Below are 19,420 nucleotides of genomic sequence, written 5' to 3'. Positions count from 1 at the left end.
GGTGATATATATGCTTTTTAGACATATATTTTTAAAAGTGCAAATTGCAGTCAACAAGCTTAAATGCTTAGATCCATTAAGGCATCCTCTAGATAACCATTTCACACTAATGCAGCTTTTCTAGTCATATACTCCACACCACTAAATAACAGTTCTGTACCATGGGACGCAAAGGGGTAGAGTCCTCAAAATACATCTTTCACCAGGTTTTGCTATTGTTTTGATTTAGCCTCTCAGATCCTTTCGGATTGCAGGATGCTGTGACTCTTAGTCCAGCATGCCTAACTTTAGTCTGATAAGGCATCTATGTCCTGAACTTTGGATTTGAGATTGCTTTTGGAGTTGATGGTCTGAAAGACAGGCAAAAAAAAATAATAATAAAACCATACTAACATATTTCTTAAAAAAAAAATATGCTGTTTTCTAAGTGAGGAGTATACCTTTTTCAATGCTGAAACTCTATTTTCTGAGCCAAACAACAGTCATCAGCAAGGCCTCTTTCAGAATTTCATCTAGGGACATTTTAACAGATAATGTCCTTATGTTTTTTTGCTACAGAAGACTCCACCTTTGCAGACTATTTTGGAAATGAAATTGCAGCTGAGGTTAATCAAATATTGTTTAAATACAGATTACTAATCTAAACCCCAAATCATTTTGTAAACTGTGAATGCTGCGTCCCTAAGTATTCTGTTTTGCTGGTAAAGCTGTAGAACTGTCTCTTGTGCTTTCCAGTGCTGTCAGTACTCTAGTCACCAGTTCTACTCTTAAACCCAAAACCACACAGACACACTCAAGTGAGAATTGATTAACTTGCAGAAATGTGAGAGTTCCAAAAATACTCATTAACGACATAACGGCATTTAGCAAGGGGGTTGGACTAGATGATCTCCAGAGGACGCTTCCAACCCTTACAATTCTGTGATAAGCACCCAGATACTCTTAATTATGGGTGAAAGAAAATCAAAAAAGTGAGCTCCTCGTAGAAAGCCTCAAAATCAGTGTGAGCTTTATTAATTTATTTTTCAGTCAATTAGTTTTTCAGCCTGCCTAACCCTCTACTAGCACCAACAGACAAATAGCAGAAAGCATGTAAACTTTGCAAAGGCAGCATTTTCACTTACCGTTTTTCATTGCAGCCTAGACTGTTCCTTACGGTAAGTGTCTCGTGTATGTCTGCTTAGTGAGTTAACTGAATCCCATCCAGACAATATTAGACTATCTTCCTTCAAAGGACAGTAAGTACAAGTTACTCACATTACAGTACTGTTTTAAAGGATTTAGAGTGCATTTGCTTCGTAAATGCCTCATCCTTGTTAACCTTTGGTTTTAAAAGTTTATCTTTACCAGTGGTCTTCATTACCCCAACCACAATCTCATATTACTTAGGAGAATAAGAGCAATAGTCGGGATGATAAGCTTATCAGCTGGGGAGGACAAGAGTCGTGGTATACAATTGAAAAGCAATGGAGGGAACAGGAGTAAGAACTGTGACTGGTAGGACTATTTCAGCACCGCAACGCAGAGAAGCATCAACACTTCAAGAGGGTGAAATTCACCAGTTTATTAGCATGGATGAGATTCTTCTCAAACTCCTTGCAGTCAGGTTTGGTTTTGATTTATCTGAATAATTTTAGGTATCAATATCAATAGAAAAGAATGAGTGTCAATAGTTAAAGTGATTAATAACAAAGAAAACCTTACAAGTTTTTTAAGGAAAATATCAAAGACTAACCCGATAATCCGATTTATTTTATTACAGTAGAATGCATAATTCAGATTTAGATAGAGGGGCAGAATATCTTGAATTAAGAACAGTATTAATAACCTATGTATACCTCTGTATACACTGCAACTGTTCAAAAAGTTCAGAAGCCATTTCCATTGTGCCAGCCTCTTTTACCTATACACCATCAAAAATACAAGCAACCTAAAAAAGAAACCTAAATACTTGTTTTGTACTTGTTCTTTCTGTACCTCAGGATGATCTAAGATTTATATCCAATCACTAGCAATAAACTCAGTAACACAGTTCTTAACCCTCTCTCTCCCAAACTTCAGTGTTAAGTACTTGGAAAGAGCTACTGTATCTAGCCAGTTTAAAAAAAAAAAGAGAGAAAAAAGAAAAAAAGAGATTCATCAAAACCTATTTTTAGTCCCCAATTCAGGGCCACAGATGCTTCTGACACTTCTCAGGGCCAGAATAATCCCAAGAGTACAAACCTACACTTACTCCTTGAAAGAACTGAGTGTGGCTCACACCTTTTCTTTAGCACACAAGCACAAGAGAAGGAATGCCTACCTTGAGCCTAGTGACCCAGTATAATAGTTCATATATAACAGCATTTGTCTCCAAGTGTATGATTCAGTGACCCCTCAGCTTGAAGACATACGTTTCACGGGTGTTTTGACTTGCTAATCAAAATATTATTTAGCTAAATAAAATCCCATCTCTGTCCAATTTTATGTACTTGAGCTTTCCAGAGTGACCAGGTCTCATACCGTCAGACATGTAAAAACACAACTAATTTTGTATTGCAAAGAGTTTATATTACTTAGAAGCCCAAAATTTAGCTTCTGTATAAATTGCATAGCTATAGTTTCAGTTATGAGTTGGTTTCTGTTAGCTCTACTCAACTATTCACCAGTTTGTTAGTTTAGCAGTGAGCTATTACCACTCTGAAATGCATTTCCGTGCTAGAAAAAGTGTGAAAGCTTCCACTATTACTTAGCTCCTTGAGTATGAAAACAAACGTTAATCAATTAAGGTGGAAAAATTAATGAGTCAGATAGAAGACACAGTAGAAACACCATTAATTTTCCAACCAATCTATGATTCATAGGCTTCAGAAAAGGACTACAGTTAGCCTAACTACTTTACTTTTATAAGAAACCATTGTAATATACAGGCCCCACCTCACCTCAAGTTTTAGCAAGATGAATAGATACTCAGGCAAAGAGAGGAAACAATGTTTTCTTAGAAGAGACAACCTGTTCAACTGAAGCAGCTGAAAAAGAAGAAATTGGCTACACATAACAAATATTCTAAAGAAGAAAGATTCTGGACCCTTTTTTTCTTTTTTTTTTTCTTTTTTTTTTTTTTTTAAATTAGACTTTTAGAGAGTTCTGACCTCAGAACACAGCATGGTAAAACTGGCGAGAATAAGGCAGCAGGGTAATTCACTAATTTCCCTTATCAGCCAAAGCAGAGTTACCTTTGAACTCTTGCCACATATGTGCATCTGTTTTGCTTCATCTAACAAGCCCTTCTGAGAAGCACATTGTAAACGTTGAATGCAGCAAGCTGTGAGAAAGGGTAAGCACCATACTCCAGTGATTTTACAGGACCTGCGGTACAACATTGCATCCTCTAAAGAAACAGCAGAGAAGCTACGCTTAAGAACTCTGTACTAGAGAAGCAAGGGGAGATGCTGCAACAACAGCAGAGATAATCCGAGTCCTGAATTGGACAACCTGTTGGTTACCTGCAGAAATCTTTCCCCCACAGCATGAAGCTCAGAGCTGGATTCTCAGCGGGGCATGTTATTATGCCATACACTCCTGGCTGCCATACTCAAGCTGACACTGTATGTGCCACAGCAGCTTTTAACCAGTTTACCTTCTACACAGAAATCCAAGTGAACGGAAAATAGAAGGTTCACTCTTCAATACACAGTATGAATGTATGCACCTAATTAAATATGTGGTATTTAAACCACATTTAGGAAATAACTTCTCGTTTATCACTTAGGCCCTGATGCAGCAAAATCTAAATCTCAATCTAAAAACTGCACCAGTGTTAAGACTGCATGACTTCATTCTAGGAAAGGAACGCTATGACTGAATAGTTTAGGTGAAGATCTAATTTGGGAAGGCAAATCATGACGGGCTGCAAAAATGCAGTGATATGTATGTTTACCAGAACTGGGGCATTAGACGCTAAGTATGACAGCTAGTCTCATTACAGTGGACCTTTAAGAGCAAATCTAAAAACCATTAGTCACTATTTCAATTTGGTGACAGCGAATTCCAGCAAATCATCATACCGGTAATACACGCTTCATCAGTCACCTAAGAAATTCAAATACCGCCGGGCGGGCGGTCGGGGTGTGTGACGGCTCCTCCAGCCATGCGCCATTCTGCACGCCCAAAATGGGTACCGCGCCGTGCCACCCCTACGGAGCCCCCTGAGTGCGGACCGCCACCCCGAGGGGAGAGGCGCGGCCCCCCTCAGCCCGCCCCGCCAGCAGGCCTGTGGCGATGGCCGGACTCCAGCCGGCGCGGGACCCCAGCCGGCGCGTGGCGGCCGGCGCGTGGCGGCCGACGCGTGGCAGGAGCCGGGGTGTCTCCCGCCCCGCGCGGCGAGCAGCCCCCGGCCCCGCACGCTAATGAGGGGGAGCTCCCATTGGTCGGCAGGCAGAGGATCCCGGCACCGTCACCGGAGTATGCTAATGAGCGCCCACCCCATTGGCTGCCCTGCCAGCGGCGGCTCCAAACAACATTTGCATGGCGCTGGACAGCTCTTTGTTGTCAACTGCGGCGGGCGGTGCGCGCGCGCTCGCGCTCGCGCTCGGTGGCTGGGCGGGCGGGCGGGCGCGCGCGCCCGCCGCTGAGGGCGCCGCCCGCCGGCACCTGCCTCCCCCGGGGTCCTTTAACCGCCACCGGCGCCCCGGGGCGCGAGCGGGTGCCGCCGCTCCCCTCAGCCGCCCGGGGACAGCCCTGCCGCCCCGCTCCCGCCGCCTTTGTGCGCCGCAGCCCCCGCGCTCGCCTGGGGGGGTGGACAACCTGCTCCGCGCCGCTCCCCGCCCCCGGCCCCTCCTGCCTCGGTCCCCGTCCCCCAGCCGCACCCCTCCAGCGGAGGTGACTGCCCCTCCGCAGGGGAGCGGCGGCGGGCGCTCCGCTCCTCCGGGCAGGATGGTGGACCTGGACAGCGAGGTGCCCCCACTCCCCCCGCGGTACCGGTTTCGGGACTTGCTGCTGGGCGACCAGGGCTGGCAGAGCGACGACAGGTGAGCGCGCGGTCGGCGGGCGCAGTGACAGTCCGCGGGGGAGCGCGGGGGGCTGCGCGGGCGGCGCCCGTCGCAAGCCCGACTGAGGGGGGCGGCGCGGGCCCCGCGGAGGGTCGGTGTGGCGGCGGGGCGGACTGGGCTGGCAGGTCAGCGCGCTCCCAAGGCTCGCACCGCCCGCCAGCGGTCAGCCCCGGTGAAAAACTTTCCCGAGAAAGGGATGCGACGGCCGCCGAGGGGCTGCGGTGCCCCGCCCCGCAGCCGGGGGCCAGTAGGGGCCGGCGCCCCACAGGCACTGGGCGTCCCGCAGCCTTGGGGGCACTAGCGCCTCTGCAGATGGGCAGTACCGTTCTCTTCCCCACGGCTACGGTAGGAGGAAGAGCAGGGCAGGTACCATACCGTCCCCGGATGGTAACATGCACCGAGGGGAAACCCCAAACAAAACGCTTTTTGCCGCTTGTGGAAAGGCTAACTGCCGAGGTGTTTCTATTATCCAATATGCGTGCTTCTTTACATGCAGTTTCTTTTCATGTTAGGATGCTAGGCTTGGATGTAACTAATACTAATTTATTCCTTTATGAATTATTTCAAGGACTGTCAGCATCTTTAATTACAAACCGACAGACAAAAGTATTTGTTTGCCTCAAGTCAAATAATGTCTTTGAGAGAAAAAACAACACCTTATATTAAAACAAACAAACAAACCAACCAGGAATGTGTGTTTAATTTAAAAATGGTAAATAAACAGTATTCGTGAACACCAACAGCATCACGCCACGCTAATTGACCATACAACCTGGTGTATGGCTATTACATATAGGCTATTACACGATCCCATCTTGCAAAATTATGTGTGAGATCCACTTTGTAGTAATAATTTATTGTGGTCAAATGACAGAAAAGCAATGTCTGGTAATATACAACGGCATATTGGATCTATTTTAATTCAATATATTTACATTTTCAGAATGAGTCTTTAACTCAGCAGTCAGAAACTTTGATTTTAATGCCAGTCTACATTGTTTAGATTTTAGGTCCTTTCCTAAAGAAAGATGGATTCTCATTGTTTGGTAATCACAAGATCATGCAGATATGTAACTAATTATTACCTTTGTTTAGGAGAATATTCTATACATTGAAGCAATTACATAAATGATGTTTATTCAGGCAGTTATGAAATCTTGAATAGTCACAAAAAATGAATGCTGTTGGTTGGAAATAACAGCATTGTAATTACATAATGGAAAGTTAGAGACTATGTTTATCAAAGCATGGTTTTATAGTTTAAAAAAAAATTAAACCATAAGTGTATTCTGTGTTCATCGCTTCTGTTCGCAGTAGTCTTTGAGATTTTAGAAAACGTAGGTTTTAGCATCTTATACCTGCATTTTATTTTCTACTGGAATAGGAAAAAACCCCACAACCTTTCTTATTTTATCAACTTTATTTATTTAGCTAGGGTTTTGATGGCTAAAATAAAGAAAATATTCTCTATACACCTTTTTGGACCACTCTGTGACTTAACACTTCTGCCACCTCTTTAAACTTCTGTCAAGCACTTCCCTGATACCAGCTGTTTGACTTGAACTTTATAATAAAGTTACCTTCTATGGAAGAAGCATGAGCTGGTCTCAAATAGGAAATAGCATATAAACAACTGCACAAACTGTAGCATCCATTTAGATATAGAAAGGTCTATTTCAAGTCTGTGGGCACTTAACAAAATGAAAATAAATAATCCTTAAAAAAATTTTGATAGCAAAATTATAGCATAACAGTATTACAGACCATGATTATTGTTGGAAGATTGTAGCAAATGACTAGTAGAAAATGAATAGTTACTTGTAATTATTTCATTAATATTCACACATGCATTACAAGAAAGATCTCTGGCACATCTGAAATATAAAAGATGAACCCAGGACTGAAAATAGCTAGTGGAAATGAAGATCTAGGATCTTCAAATACTGTCCTGTGCTGAGGCTGGACACAGCTGCACTGTGGCAGGAAGGCTGGGCAGCGGTTTCCCTACAATGCAATTAGGATAGTGCTTTGCATGAGGCTGTGTTAGCAGCACTCTCTCCTCCAGCTCTGCAAGTTAACATAGTAGTATCTTTTGATACTAGCTTTCCATTAGCTGAACAAAGTCCACTCTTAAAAAATCTTGGGTATTGTCTTTTGTTTTTCCACCTTTCAATAGGGTACTGTCCAGATTCTTGTTTATACTGGAGGATATAACTTTTAATACTGAAATATTAGTCCAGTCCCATGTTGCTGGTATTTTGCTACTATCCATTATAGAGAAAGCATACATACTCTGCATAGAAATATCATCAAATAGAATATTTAGAATATAAGGCATACTTTCAGTAAATATTTAATGAGAAAGACTGCAGACCTGTGGGCACCCTGAGATCAGCTGCTTATTAGTTAGTAATGATTAGTATTACACTAGTATGTCTTATTTTTAATTGTTTGCTTTTTTGCCTTTTTTTTGCACCCCTACATAAGTGGTTCCAGTTCATTTTTGGTGAAGCATGTCTTCTGTATTCTAATTAGTGTGCAATATAGATATTGCCAAAGGTGTTGCTTGTACCCCCTTCAGTTAAATGGACATTAACTATGAATGGGATATCTGGACACTAAAATACAGTTGCAGTAGCCTTATAGTATGGCTGCACAATGGCAAGTGATCACCATAGTTCATTTGGGAGGTTGTTGGCCCTTGGCCAAGATGCTGGAAATAATTTTCTTCATATTTCCAGTTCACTGTAAGTTCTTACTTCCACTTGCTGTCAACTCCGGTGGTTTGTTTTATAATCAAGGGTTTTCCATCTGTGTGGTCTGTGAACTTCGGGTCTGTTACCAGCTCTTTGTCTTCTATTTTAGTCTTACTCCCTTTTTGATCTTCCCAGTCTGTTCACCCTTGAGGTCTCTCTTTTCTTCTTCCATTCTGCCCTTTCTGGAAAGATGTTCACTTTTTGCTGGCTGGGAGGCATGTGTTCTATCTCTGTGTTTTCAGATGTTTGTTGATTCTTCAAAGTGGAGAGTAGATGGAATTATTCCTCTCATCTGCCACAAACCACCCAGGATTCTGTGCCACCAACACAGTTTCGATAGCATAGTTTGCCAGTAAGTTACATGGTAGTATTTAATAATAAATATGATTGAAATAATATAGACCTCTCTTCTTTTTTGCTGAAAGATATATTTCTGACATAAGCATAGTACCCAAGTTTGAAACCGTACTAGTTATGTTTCTTTAGGAGAAGAGTTTGCTCAGCTTTCTTTTAAATGGTCCTGTTCATTTATAAAATTCACACATGCTACAATGCTTAGGTGAATGTAATAGGACTCTGATTCAGGAATTTTGTTCTTAGATCTGTACCTGTTTGGAGACAGATTTCTAATCTTCATTTTTTCTTGAGAAACACACTTTTTGGTACACTTTTTTGGTGTCTAGCTCACAGTCCATTTCTTACCTATACTTCTCCAATACAGTAGCATCTATCTCCCTGCTTTTGCATTTCTGTCTCAGAAAAATAATTCTACTTATGTGGCTTAGATTCCTAACCAGCCTTGCAGTTGGCTTCAGTAACAGATGGGTTCTGGGCTGTCTTATTCTACAAACTGCCAAATTGGTTTTTATATTATTTTTCATAAAAGAAGTTGCTGTGTGCAGAAGCAACAGAAGAACATGGCGAATCTTTGGCAAATGCATTTTTTCAGTAAATAAACTATTTCGAATAATTTACAAACATTCCTGAATTTGCTGAGTGATTTAATTTTTTTCCTTAAAAAATTGGATATTAAAACCAGTTTTGGTTTTTGAAAGGCTAGATTTTCAAAGGACCTGGTTCCCTTTGAAAACTGTGGAGATGAAGCTTGATGCTTACAGTACATACATTTATATGGAATAGTTAAGTATTCATTTACTCAGAGAGAGAACTATGAATAAAAACTCACCTGTTTTCCTGACACTATATAAAGTGTTTAAATATTGCCTGGATCAATCTGAAAAGCTTCCTCAGGACAGTATGTGAAAGATCAGCCCGGTAGTTAGGGCGGTCAAGTGGGTGGTTTCTGTGTCAGGTAGGGTAGTGTACCAGGTTTCTTCTGGCCATGTAAATATCCCAGTCACTGAGCTGAGTGAGGGTAAAGAGACTGAGTCATCGACTTTTTCACTGATTTTGTAAATATTGCTGATATCCCTTTGTGAATTTAACATTACTGAAAGTATCGGAAACTGAAATAAACTGGTTTGATTTGCTGGATATTCTGAGATGTTTCTTGACCATCATAATGCAATTTGTCTTTCAGTTTGGCTGCTGGGGAAGGGAGCAGAAATAGAGGGGCAACTCTGTGATTAACACAAGTTATTTGCCTGTTAATTCAGTGAGGTTTGACTGAATTGTGATTGTAACAGTAAATGATGTAATGACACATTTAATAAACCTACTGATCATCAATCCCTAGTCTTACCAGCTGTGTTGAAGAGCAACAGAAATAAAAGTAGAAAATATTCTACCTAGTGAAGACCTGACATGTTTAAAGCTGGTAAAGTTGCTTCAGAGGAGGGGAGAAAAGAGGGTATTTATTTTAGGTTCCCATGTAAGCTTTGGAAGGATACAACGAAGAGATATTATGTTTTCTTGTGTACACATATAGTTACCATGTATTTCAAAATAGCCAAACAACAGGATACTAGAGATGTAAAGAAAGAATTCTAAGTTACATTCTGTCCATATCTATGTTTTTTTAGTGAGGTCAGTCATATAAATTCAGTGCTTGAGTATCTTGCAGAGCAAAATTTACTTCACGTTTCTTAAACCATTTATGCACAGATGTCTAGTCTGTTCTTTAGAAGCTTATAAATATATAAAAGCTGCATTTGTTTTAGTAAATTCAAACAAGCCAGGAATGTTTCCCACCATTGAAGTGTGACTGCTTCAATATATATACTAGTGAACTGTTCATATTTTCCTTTGCATGCTTTGTCCATAGCCAGCTGGCCAAAACTGGTTTGAACACTGCAGTGCTCAGGAATGATTTGGCAGTTTGAGTGTCCACGGAAACACTCCAAGCAGACAAGTTGCAGGGAGTCACCCAGTGTGGGAAGCTGAAACAGTTTTCTGATACATACGTAGCCTGTTTTGTGCCATTTATTGTTTTGTGCTGGGCAAGTTTAACATACTCAAAGATGTACCCAGAGAGGGTCAAAGTCATTTTATTGTGAAGGTAACCTTTACGCTTTAACATTACATGTTGCTTCTCCCATTTGTGCTGCTAGTTTCTGTCTTTCTGGTCTCTTGTGTTTCAGTCACACATTCAGATTATGCATGTAGGGTGGACTGTGTTGCAGAGAGATCCATTTGTAAAGTATAGACCTGCCTAGGCTTTGTGCCTTCCTTCCTGAAATATGCAGTGTATCCCTTGCATGTGGGCAATATGCGTGTTTTGTCCCAGGGTCCTTAAGGTAAATTTTATCAATCCTGCATATTTCTAGCTATATTAATTAAGAAACCATGAAGTACACATTCCAGCAGTGAATTGCTGAATTAATGCAGTCTGTCATAAGAACAAGTCATTTGGAAATCATAAATACCTATTTTATACTACTATTTCATTCTACTGCCTATTGAAGTTTAGGATTGCATACAGAGCTATTATGTTCTAGGAAAAAATCACTATTAATGTGCCACTTCAAATTCACATACAACAAACAGAATGGAAAGAACAAAAAATAAACATAGAAAATCAATATATTTTCCAGCCCCCACCCTCAAAGCATTAGGGTTCATAACTTTTCTATATGCTGTTGCAATAAGTGTTTACAATTTCACAGTCATGGAACAAAAATTTATGTTTTCCAATTCTTTAATTTTTTTCTTTTCTGTATGTATGTATACATGTATATGCGTAACTGGTATTGGAACATGCAGTTCCAATGCCAATATAGACACATTAACTGGTACTGGAAATACGTTTCAAATCCTTCTCTTCTATTGAGATGAAAATTTGAGTCATTTTGCTACAGTATATATATACTTTCATCATGAAACTAGAGAGCTAAATTTTACCTTTGTGCGGGAACTGTTCTTGCATTGGGTACTTAAAGGATTAAATTAAAATCAACTTTCCTTTATGATGTGCTTACTGCGTAAATGAACATTACCACCTATGTGGAAAGGAAAGGTATTCAGATAATACAGAACACCTCCACACATCACTTGGACAATTGTATACTGCTGGCTGTCATGTTGACTGGCGACTTTCAAGGAACAAGTCCCTACTCTAAATCTCAGAAGGCATTTTAACAGTCATTTGTCACAGTGTGAATTAGCGAGTAAAGCCCTCACTTTGCCTTTGCTTTTGGAAATCACCTGAGATTGTTAAACTAAAAGGGGATAAAAAGCCCACACATTTCTGAATCAAGTGATTTAAGATATCTAAGTATAGTTTCAACTTGCACAAAAATTCTATTATAATTTCCTCAAAAGAAAATTCTATTATGGTTTATTCAAAATAATCCTCCTCATTCCTTCAAGAAATACTTCAGTCAAGTTGGCCTCCTCTTTTTAGAAAACACGTTAACTTTTATGAGTTCTTGCATTTAACAGAGGCTACAAAATAAAAGGACTTAAGCAAATATTGTCAAATTTAACTTGATTTGTCCTTGTAAGTAAATTTTCAAAATAAATAAAGTGATTTAGAAGCCTAAATACTACTTTGAAGGGTGATTTTTGATTGAAACTGCTCAGGGTCTTAATGGTCTAATTCACTAGTAGAGCAAGTGTTTTCACATCTGCAGTGAGATTGCACAGTAGCAGTTGGAAAGTCCGAGTTGCCCTAAACCCAGAAAAAGATGTCTATATGTACAGGCTATGCCCTTTCTCACTGCAAAACCACCTAGATTAAAAAAAAATCATTAAAGAAAAATATTAATATTCGTAAAACCACAGCATCAGCCACACTGAGAGGTCTGAGTTTACATGTTTGTGGCAGGTTTAGGAGGACAGTTCCACACAAGTAAACTGTTAATATATATGTCCCTACTGACCATTCTTCTAAATTTATCATAGGATTGGGTCCCTATTATAGATAAAAGAGGGAATCAATTTTCTTGTGTGGAAGGAAGTGGAAGTAATGCTTTGCAGAAGGCAGTTTTGTCAGCCTCATGCTAATTTCTGTTTTAGCATTATTCTTGCAACAACAATGGAAGCAAAACCACAATGTTTCTATATTCCACTTAAACTAGGACACACTGGAATTGGGGGAAGGATATGAAAAGAGAAGAGGAATACTTCAGTGCTGTTATAACTGTATCTGTCTTGAGGAAGACTTTGGTGGTATGCCCCAGCAAAAGTTTTCTCAGCTTAAAAACTCCCACAGATCAAGTAGTCTTCCTCCTCTGGGACAACATGATGCGCAGTTTGTAAATGTGCTTGGTACTTCAGTCATTACTTAATTATACACTTATTACTCTGAAGCTCTTATTTTTCCATCTAGAACTTGATATATGCTACTTTACATCTGCCAGACACTATAGTACTCCATGGGGAACTGAAGCAGTTTTTTTCCCAAATGGTTTCTCTCTTAATTTTATGATTATTAGTCTATCACAGCCAATGATTATGATTATTTATTTTATAACAGTAAACTTCTGTGCTGCAGTATGCACTACTGTCTCCTCACACTTACCCTGCTCCAGCATGGGGTCTCTGTCATGGGAGACAGTCCTCCACAAACTTCTCCAAGTTGAGTCCTTCCCATGGGCTGCAGTTCTTCACAAATTGCTCCAGCGTGGGGCACTTCCATGGGGTGCAGTCCTTCAGGAACAGACTGCTCCAGCATGGGTCTCCTGCGGGGTCACAAGTCCTGCCAGCAAACCTGCTCCAGCGTGGGCTCCTCTCTCCACAGGTCCTGCCAAGAGCCTGCTCCAGCACGGGCTTCCCACAAGATCACAGCCTCCTTTGGGCATCCACCTGCTCTGGTGTGGCGTCCTCCATGGGCTCCAGGTGGATATCTGCTCCATCATGGACCTCCATGGGCTGCAGGGAGACAGCCTGCCTCACCGTGGTCTTCACCATGGGCTGCAGGGGAATCTCTGCTCCAGGGCCTGGAGCACCTCCTGCCCCTCCTTCTTCACTGACCTTGGTGTCTGCAGAGTTGTTTCTCTCACATAGCCTCACTCCTGTCTTCGTCTGCAGTTGCACAGTTCCCCCCCACTTCTTAAATATGTTATCACAGAGGCAATACCACTGTTGCTGATGGTCTCGGACTTGGCCTGCAGTGGCTGGCATTGGGTCTTTTTGGCATGGGGGAAGCCTCTATCAGCTTCTCACAGAAGCCACCCCTGTAGCACCCCCTGCTAACTAAACCTTGCCACGCAAACCCAATAGAGTACAGTACAGTACTAACCTGTAATACTGTACTACTAATAGTACACTACAGTACTTGTATTAATCCACTGAATGCTTTAAAATTGGATTTTTCATATTTTTTCAAGTAAAATGAGCAAGTTAAGTCCTTCCTGTAGGTGTGCACACCATGGTCCTATAATCTCTGTGTCATCCGAGAGAAAGCCATTCAAAAACTGTAAGTGTTCTTCAGCACAGAAAATTTGATACAGAATGCCTTAAAACAGCTGTTAAAGATTTCAGCCTCCCCCGTGCAATCATCTGCTAATTATGTTAGCAGTCAACTTCCTGGTGGGAAGTAGCAGTAAAACAGAAACAGTCATTAAGAGACAAAAAACAGTGTTTATACTCGCAGATAAAAACAGTGATATTATTATTTACTCAGAAGTATCTCTTGAGGGACAAATCCTGTCTCCACTTACAGAGATATGTGTTGGGAAGTGCTGTAAGTTTGTGGTGAAAAGCAGGTTGCTAAGTCTGACATCACTGTGCCTGACTTGCCAAGTATCAAGCTATGGTAGATGGAGAAGGCAGGCATTAGGTTAAGATCAGTGCAAGTTATCTACCAAGTTAGCAAAAAGAAGAAAACTTTTTCTACCCCTTTGCCTGGGTCTTACAAGTCTTCTGCTAACATCAGCCATTAATAACTGCATATCTAACAGCTAGCACAAGGATCATATGCCTGGCAGGGGCAGTTACAAGATTTGAGCAACCATCCTCACTATGGATTAGCTCTGCCAGGAAAGTCCTGCCCTGCCTCCTACATTCTGTACCCTGAGTCAAACCACTTTGGAGTTTTGCAAAGAAAAGACTTTGCCCTTTAACTTTTTATGATTTTAAAGTTAATGGCATTTGCTGTACTTCAAGTAGCTTTAAGTTACAGAGCTCATTCAAAGTATAGTGATTGTTAAAATATTTAATAAGGAGTAAACACTATAAAATAGTCTCACTCTTTTAATGTTCTAAATAGCCAAAAATGTTCTAGAGGTTTTATGTTTTTCTCACTTTGTTTTTTCTTCCCCTTGTGACTAGAAAAAACTTCAGCACAGATAAAAGCAGTGTTACCAAACCAAATCTGAAACAAATACAGATGGGAAAAACAACAAGCTGAGTTGCAAATGGAAAACTATGGTTATATTTGTTCCTTATGTGACAGCACCTGTTAATACACAACATTCCTTGACTCTGGGAGGGGATTTAGTTTCCCATCTTCACACCAAATTCAAAAGAAGTTAAGGGCACTGGTCACTTACCACTATTGCTCTGTAATTCTCACCATCGAGCACAGACAGCTATAACAGAGATGGTCTAAAGGCTAAGCTCTATATTTAGCTGAATGTACCCTTTTGAAAACTAAGCAAGCTATGTTTTCACTGTGTACAACAAACTAGCATTTGATCACTTGTTCAAAGGGATTTAATCAGTTAAACAAATAACTTTTTAAAAGGCATTTTTGTAAATACTGTCATGTTTTTAATTACTGTTCTGTTCTTTCAGTAGTCATTCAAAAAAGATAATGCAAACATAAAAAGGGGAACAAAATATTCCGTAATGTGGAGGAGTTGATTAATCAACCAGGTTTTATAGACTATCAAAATCTAAGTAGATTTTTCACCTACCTAAGACTATCATAAAAGTGAAGCTTATCCCACAAGAACAGTTCCAGATATCATGTATCTCATTGACACCGAGGAATTAATTTACAAACTGTATTCAAACAGTGATCCACATGATCATTTATTTTTCTACTGAGACTGACCACAGATAGCATGAAAATTAGAATTTAGCTAAAATGATACAAACAACATTCAAAACTCACTGAATTAATTAGTTTTTGCTTCCTATTTTTCCTCTTATTTGGCAGTTCACAGGTCACAGTATGAGTCCAGGAAAAAACAACAAAGTAAGTTAAATTTTTGCTGATGTTATGAATTCATTTAATACAATTAATTGTGGCAGTTACTGATTATGAAAACTCAAGTGGTGTTATTTTTATGTCTTTGTGACTAGCTCAACCGGTAATTCAGAATGTTGGTATTTTAGTGTGTTGTTAGCAGAGTATTGCACGTGGTGGGAAGAACAAGACTGGCTACCAGAAATGTTTCAGAGTATAGAGGAGCATCTCTGAGGGTGTAGGAGAGAGGGTACTTTGGTGAGCCTCTAATAGGCAGTCTTCTGACATGCACCATGGGCTAGTCTGAGACTGTTGTGGAAGACCTCAGGTTTTGCTCTTAATTTCAGACAAAAATTAGGTGTTACAAGATCATCATTATCAAAATTATGAGGTGAATGTCTTCTTCCAAGGCAGAGATGACTGGCGATGTAAAGTTGTCTAGCAACCTGCTGCTACTTGACTGCAGGCTAAGGTGAACCCAGCGTTTAGAAATTCCTTTCCTTTCTTGGATGGCAGTGCTACTTTACGGTGATAGAAATGGTCATATGGAGAGAAGAAAGAGCTGGAAGTACTACTGTGTCTTCTTGTATTGCTGTAGACATTTGATGATTGGTTATCAGACCTCTTAATATCAATAGAGGCAGCCCAGTCCTTTTCATAAACACAGATCTCTCCTCATTGCATCCATATATTCCACCTAAGTCTGATCAGCGTTAAGATCTATATAAGATTTCAAAGCAAGATGACAGAACAATACCTGTCCAAACCTGCCTCTTTAGTTAGCTAAAGGGAGCATAAAATAATTTGACTCTCACCAAAGCCAGCAAACTCTGAAATTTCTGCATTCATTTTGGAAGTTGCATGTAAGGAAAAAAAATAGTGTTTACATTGAACAGGCCAATTTTCTGAAGACACCTGCTAAATGGCTTTCTAAACACACACAAGGCACATTATAAAAGTTTGAAGTTATTATTTTGAAAAATTAAATACTGGGCATACTATTCTACTAGGCATACTACCGATGTGCAGAACTTTACTTCAGAGTACTGAGGTGTTAAGTGCTATTTAACATGAATAAAGATGACAGAATTAAACTTTTAAAATATTGTGAAAATGGATCCTTTAAATTTTTCTTAATCTAATGAAAAGACAATTAAAACCATGCCTTATGATTAATTAGGAAGTGTAATAACTCAATCTGAGTAAGGAGACTGAGATTTATGTGAAGTCCGTAATTATATGTACCCTGTTAGCTGTGGAGAGAACAGTATCAGACAGGTGACATTTTAGAGATAATAATGACTTTTAAAATACTTGTTCTATTATGTGTTCAAAGTTCTTGAATCATTGCCACTCCTTAACGAGACATTTACAATTTGTATTAAAATTTTGTAATTTTTCTAAAATGTAAAACAATAATCATATACTATGGTTGTACTGTGCAGCAAGCTGCTTTTGAAAGGAAGAAAGCAATTCCACACCATTGTTAGATATATTACAGTGTATACATATGTTAAGCTGCAAGTATTACTTCAGAAATCCTATGTATTTTATCCTCCACCTGGATGACAGCATTGGAGCCAAAGCACCTTTAAATACTAGAGAATGAAGACAGATATGTATTAATGCACAATACTTTTAGGAAGCATCAGCAGCAGGAAATGTCATCAGCACTCTTTTCCTGTTGATTTGGTAGAATAAATCAAGTCTCTGACAACCTTTCCTATGTGGGAAACGTCAGGCAAGACACCTGCCATCAGTATTGGGCTTTTGTTTTATGCCTTTTTCTGAGTCTTTGCCTGAATACTCCTCCTCTTTGTATTTATCTGTTAAATAGTTGCCTTTGTCCTCTGTGCAATTGTTAAACACATGATTGTGGGAGACTGAAAGAGTATACAGCTCCCATAATTTCAGAGAAATTGTGATAGTCTCAGATTCAGCTCTATATTTCTCAGAGTTGCTGGCATTCTAATGGCAGCTCATGGGGTATTGTGTAAGCGTTTCCAGATTGCAAGATTGTTTTCTTTAAAAAAGAAAAAAAGACACTCCTTTTTGTAAAGTTGCTCTGGTCCTGGGCATGTGTTAAAAGCATGTGCAGTATCACTTTTTTTTTTCTCCTTTTTCACTTTTTAACACTTCAACTATATATGGAATCTCAGATAAGTTCTTTCTAGGCTTTTTAAAGTATCTGTGGGAAGTTTCTGACAAATTTAATTTGACTTATTACTATTTTTTGTCTTTCAGATCAGGCATTGTTCCTATAATTTCTTAGCCTGTAATAAACAAATATTGCTAATCTAATCAAGCTGTAGAAAAATCGGGAATCGAGCACAGTACAGAAAAAATGAATGAAACATTTAAAATAACTTTATTTATTGCTTTGAATGTCATATTCTTGCATCCTACCTAATTTAATATTACTGCTATCAGCAGAAGGAAAAATGTAGCTTGCACTCTACATGAAGAAAGTTAGCCAAAAAGTGTTCTGACAGTTATGGAAAAATGGGATACGCACAAGTAGAAGAGGTTATTTTCCACTGAAGAGAAAGCATACCAGGCAATACAGTATTGAGCTTTATGAGCAACTTTACTCATTGCACCCTGACCCGGTGTAACCTACTAAAGCACCAGATATAACTGCACAGATTTTCCAATATATGGAAAATTCAAAGCTAAGCTTCAATTCCCCTTATCATTAGAATAAATATAGGCAAAAAATAAACACAACTAGTTTAAACGAATGTCTTGTGAAATCATATGCTGATTTTTTCATTATCAAATGTGAAATAATAGTTTATTATTCTATTTTAAGGCTGAGTTTGATAAATGACATGTATGTGTACATTTTCACTCCCTACAAAGGTGGGATGTATGTACAACTAATAATTACTGGCCCCATTCTGTGGTACTCTATATTGAGGTTCACGGAGAGTTATGCCGGTGAACCCCTCTTTTACATTACATAATATACTTTGAATGACAGTGTTGTTAACATACTGATAGATCCTAAAATAGAAGATTCCAGGTGACATCTTAGTGACTAGTGTTTGACAATCTAAAAATAGTGTAGAAGACTGAGACGTTCACAGATAAGGCATGTGTATCTGTCAAAATATTGACAATAATATGTTAATTTGTTCTTATTCAGTATTTTAACAATAGAGATGCTTTGGGCACATTTGAAAATATAACTGCTCTACAAGTCCAATGCTAAACCACATGCAGATACAAAAATGATAACTGGATATTGTAGCACTTGGTTTTCGTATAAGCCTTAGCACCAGGTCCCATCGCAAGTACTCTTGCCCCTTGTCTAAAAGAATGTAAACTGGCTAATATGGAGTATCATGAGTCTGAAATTCAGTTTTATTATGAAGCAAAACATGTCCAGTATTTCTTCTGATTTCATTTATTTTAATTTAGAAAGTACTGAAGATTACAGTGTAAAATAATGAACTGATACATTTAACAAATTTTTTTGTCTGTAAAGCTTTATATCAGAATGTAATTTATTAAGGCACCAGGTATAACTGCACGGATTTTTGAATATATGGAAAACTCAAAGCTAGCTACAATTCCCCTTAACACTTGAAAAAATATAGGCATAACAGGCATAATAGGTAAAAAATACACACAACTAATCTAGATCTCTAATCAGAGATAAGCTAATATTTAAAGTAGGTGGCATCTAGGTAGTGAAGAGGAAGTTTTGCTGTCATTAACATTGCAAGGAAAGCTCTCATAAATTACTACATAGCTCTCTAACTATATACAGAATATCTAAATTTTACTCTGAAGTCTGACTGAGATTTTGGTAAGATATTACACAGGTAAGCAAAAAAAAAAATATAGTTTCAAGTTGATATTCAGAGTAAAAAAAAAAATTGTAGTCATATGTGTTTAAAGTTAATTCAGTAAATTCATTGAAAGTTTGGTGATTTTCAAAGGCATCAAAGAGAAAATTCACTGTGGTATAGAAAATTTGCCACTGGTATTTGATCATCTCACCCAGAATATGGTAACATAAGTAGGATTGGTGGATAAATGCTAAAATACTGACATAAATAGAAGCCATAAATGGAGTAGGAACACTGTTTACC

General features: G+C 39.3%; 1 protein-coding gene across 7 annotated transcripts in view; it reads left to right on the top strand.

The window, feature by feature from the left end:
- Positions 1–4,581: 4,581 nt before the first annotated feature.
- The window catches only part of KCNT2 (potassium sodium-activated channel subfamily T member 2), a 197,383-nt gene continuing 182,544 nt past the window's right edge, over positions 4,582–19,420 (top strand). For 6 of the 7 annotated variants that reach the window (XR_012588877.1, XR_012588876.1, XR_012588875.1 and 3 more), the window contains exon 1: positions 4,582–5,009. Coding sequence is in view for 3 of the 7 variants with exons in the window: in XM_074599205.1 (XP_074455306.1) it covers positions 4,915–5,009 (95 nt within the window). In the remaining 4 variants the exon portion in view is untranslated. The remainder of the gene's footprint in view (positions 5,010–19,420) is intronic. The other variant, XM_074599206.1, reaches the window with a different exon arrangement.

Source organism: Larus michahellis, chromosome 8, assembly GCF_964199755.1.
Source record: "Larus michahellis chromosome 8, bLarMic1.1, whole genome shotgun sequence".
Lineage (NCBI taxonomy): Eukaryota > Metazoa > Chordata > Aves > Charadriiformes > Laridae > Larus > Larus michahellis.
This window is presented reverse-complemented; position numbering and strand designations above follow the sequence as displayed.